The 3,000-nt window shown below is 53.1% G+C and overlaps 1 protein-coding gene across 1 annotated transcript in view; it reads right to left on the reverse strand.

Annotated features, from left to right (window-relative positions):
• The window catches only part of Ulk4 (unc-51 like kinase 4), a 283,012-nt gene extending 280,405 nt beyond the window's left edge, over positions 1-2,607 (reverse strand). The window contains exon 1 of the mRNA XM_021207848.2: positions 2,460-2,607. Within this exon, the coding sequence (XP_021063507.1) occupies positions 2,460-2,597 (138 nt within the window). The 5' untranslated portion in view covers positions 2,598-2,607. The remainder of the gene's footprint in view (positions 1-2,459) is intronic.
• Positions 2,608-3,000: the final 393 nt, after the last annotated feature.

Below are 3,000 nucleotides of genomic sequence, written 5' to 3' on the forward strand. Positions count from 1 at the left end.
CTGACCTCTCTCTCCTCACTGCACAACACAGTTGACCTCTCTCTCCTCACTGCACAGCACGACTGACCTCTCTCTCCTCACTGCACAGCACGGCTGACCTCTCTCTTCTCACTGCACAGCACGACTGACCTCTCTCTCCTCACTGCACAACACAGTTGACCTCTCTCTCCTCACTGCACAGCACTGCTGACCTCTCTCTCCTCACTGCACAGCACGGCTGACCTCTCTCTCCTCACTGCACAGCACTGCTGACCTCTCTCTCCTCACTGCACAACACGGTTGACCTCTCTCTCCTCACTGCACAACACGGTTGACCTCTCTCTCTCCTCACTGCACAGCACAGTTAACCTCTCTCTCTCTCCTCACTGCACAGCACAGCTGACCTCTCTCTCCTCACTGCACAGCATGTGACCTCTCTCTCCTCACTGCACAGCACGTGACCTCTCTCTTCGGCCCCACAGTACAGCTGACCTCTCTCTTTGCCCTGTATCTTTCTTTCTCGGACAAACCCTCCCCATCCACCCCTCCCCTGTCACAGCTGTCAGCTCTAGGTTGCTGCTTCTGCCTAGAGCTAGGTTCACTGTGAGTGCCCTGGGCCTGTCCCCCTCAGTTGTATAAGTGTGCAAAGAGTCTCCTCTCAGCAAATGTGTTAACAGCAGCAAAGTGGAGCCTAGAACACCAGCAAAGGACTCACAGGTACAGCCGGTGGCCCAGTGCCTGCCTCACCGGTCTCAGAGGGGTGGAGAAGCCACTGTCAGTGTGGCTCGCCCACTCCCTCTCTCCAGTCTGCTCCTGGGTGCTGGCTTCTGCTCTCTCCTGCTGGCTCCATCCCTCTATACATTCTACATGCTATAATGGAGAAAGCCAGGCCTCTTGCACTGTCCCTCATTGCGACATAACATTGATAAGTACAACAGTGCTCCCAATTTACATTTCTGTCCTGGATGAAATTCTCAACCAGACTCAGACACCCAACACTTTCCTGAAAGTCCACTGGATGGACAACGGGCTCCCTGAAACCAAAATCAGGTCTGCCCATCTCTGGGCTATCTCCCCTCTCAGTAACTGGCATCATCATCCATCTAGCTGGACACCCAACAAATCCACTGCTCCTCCTCCAATCTGTGTCCTATTAGTGTCCGAAACACGAGCACTACTTCACAGAGGGATCCAGGCTCTGCTTACACAACACTCAAAACCCACAAGGCTAGTCTGTACTGTGCAGAGAGAATGTCTGCAGGCCACGAGGGAAAGGGCCTGTAAGCTGCAGGCAAGCATCTGGAATACGGCCCGTGTTAGCTGAGTGGACACCATTGAGCAAAGCTAACCTACATCACTGACAGTCAGAGTGCTGGGAGTGTGAGCAGCCCACTCTGCCACGCTGGACCCAGGTGCTGAGAGTGTAATCTGTGCTGGATTCACACAGCCGGCAACCTGGGAAGCCACAGCAAGCGTTTCCAAGCCCTGGCTTGTCCTGTTGGTCAGGTGATATCTTCTGTCATCGTCCCCCCAACCACACCACAGCTGGCAGCTCCTTCTCAGCCTCCAGGCTCACAGTTAACTCAGGACAATCTGTGGGCAGTGAGAGTGGATGACTCCCTGCAGAACAAAGTGTAAATGTGGTCCTAGAGCATGATATATACTGGGCCAGCAAGTTAGCTCAGTGGGGAGACACGCTCACCGACAAGCCTGATGATGAGCTCAGTCCCCAGGAGTGACAACCCAGAAGTTGTTCTCTGGTCTCTGCAGAAATCACTGCCTGTGCATGGGGGCTGCACGCTGGACCATGTGTGGGGAGGTCAGGGAACAGCTTTTCCGAGCTGCGAGGTTCCAGGGATGGAACTCAGGTTCGTCAGCCATGGTGGCAGGTGCTTCCCCACCAAGCCAACTTGACAACCCTCATACACCAACTCTTTTTGTTTTGTTTTGTTTTGTTTTTTCAAGACAGGGTTTCTCTGTGTAGCCCTGGCTATCCTGGAACTCACTTTGTAGACCAGGCTGGCCTCAAACTCAGAAATCCGCCTGCCTCTGCCTCCCAAGTGCTGGGATTAAAGGCATGTACCACCACCACCCGGCCATACACCAACTCTTAAAACCAATGTCTATCGTAGATCCCCTTGCACCAAGGCCACAGAGCTGACCACCGCCTAGGCTAGCTCATTACTCGAGGCTGACAGCAACAGACAAGAGATGGGGCCCTCGTTCCAGGGTGAAAACACTGACTGCAGGTACGGAGTGCCTAAAGGCTTCTGTTATCTTGTTACCTATTTATTTGAGTACTGGGGACGAAATGCTGGGCCTTGCACACAGTAGGCAAGCACTCTACACTACCCTAGGCAGCCCAGGCTGGCCTTGACCTGTCTGTCCTTCTCTCTGCACCCAGACTCTCGGGGTTACGTTCACCATCGCCTGGCATCCTGCAGCCTCCAGGAGGGTAGAACCCCCTCCCCAGGACTTACCCAGTTGGTGATTTCAGGCCGCTTGCACTTCTCAGTACAAAGGATGGCTACAAAATTGATGGTTCCTTTCCGGCGCCCCTTATATACGACAGTCCTGCTTCCTCTGCCAATCTCCTCATACAAGACGAAGTTTTCCATGTCTGGGATCAACTGCTCATATACGGTAAAACAGCATGTCTAGCTCCTGGGAAGCAAACAGAAAAGAGGGTGACAGATGCAAGCCAACAGCTCCAGGAGTCAACCTAGGACTCCTAAACAACGCCACAAACTCAGCTCCACCACAACAGCAGAGGGTCGCTGTACTTTGTAAGTAAGAGAACAAGATGAGTTTGTTTTTAGTTTATGTGTATGGGTATATTGCCTGCATTTATGTCTGTGCACCATAGGTGTGCCTGGTGTCCAGTGAGGTCTGATGAGGGTATCGTATTCCCTCTAACTGGGGTTACAGACCACGGTGAGCCACTATGTGGGTGCTGGGGACCAAACACAGGTTCTCTGGAAGAGCAGTCAGTCAGTCTCCAGTCTCTCTCCCACCTTTTTT

Source organism: Mus pahari, chromosome 10, assembly GCF_900095145.1.
Source record: "Mus pahari chromosome 10, PAHARI_EIJ_v1.1, whole genome shotgun sequence".
NCBI lineage: Eukaryota > Metazoa > Chordata > Mammalia > Rodentia > Muridae > Mus > Mus pahari.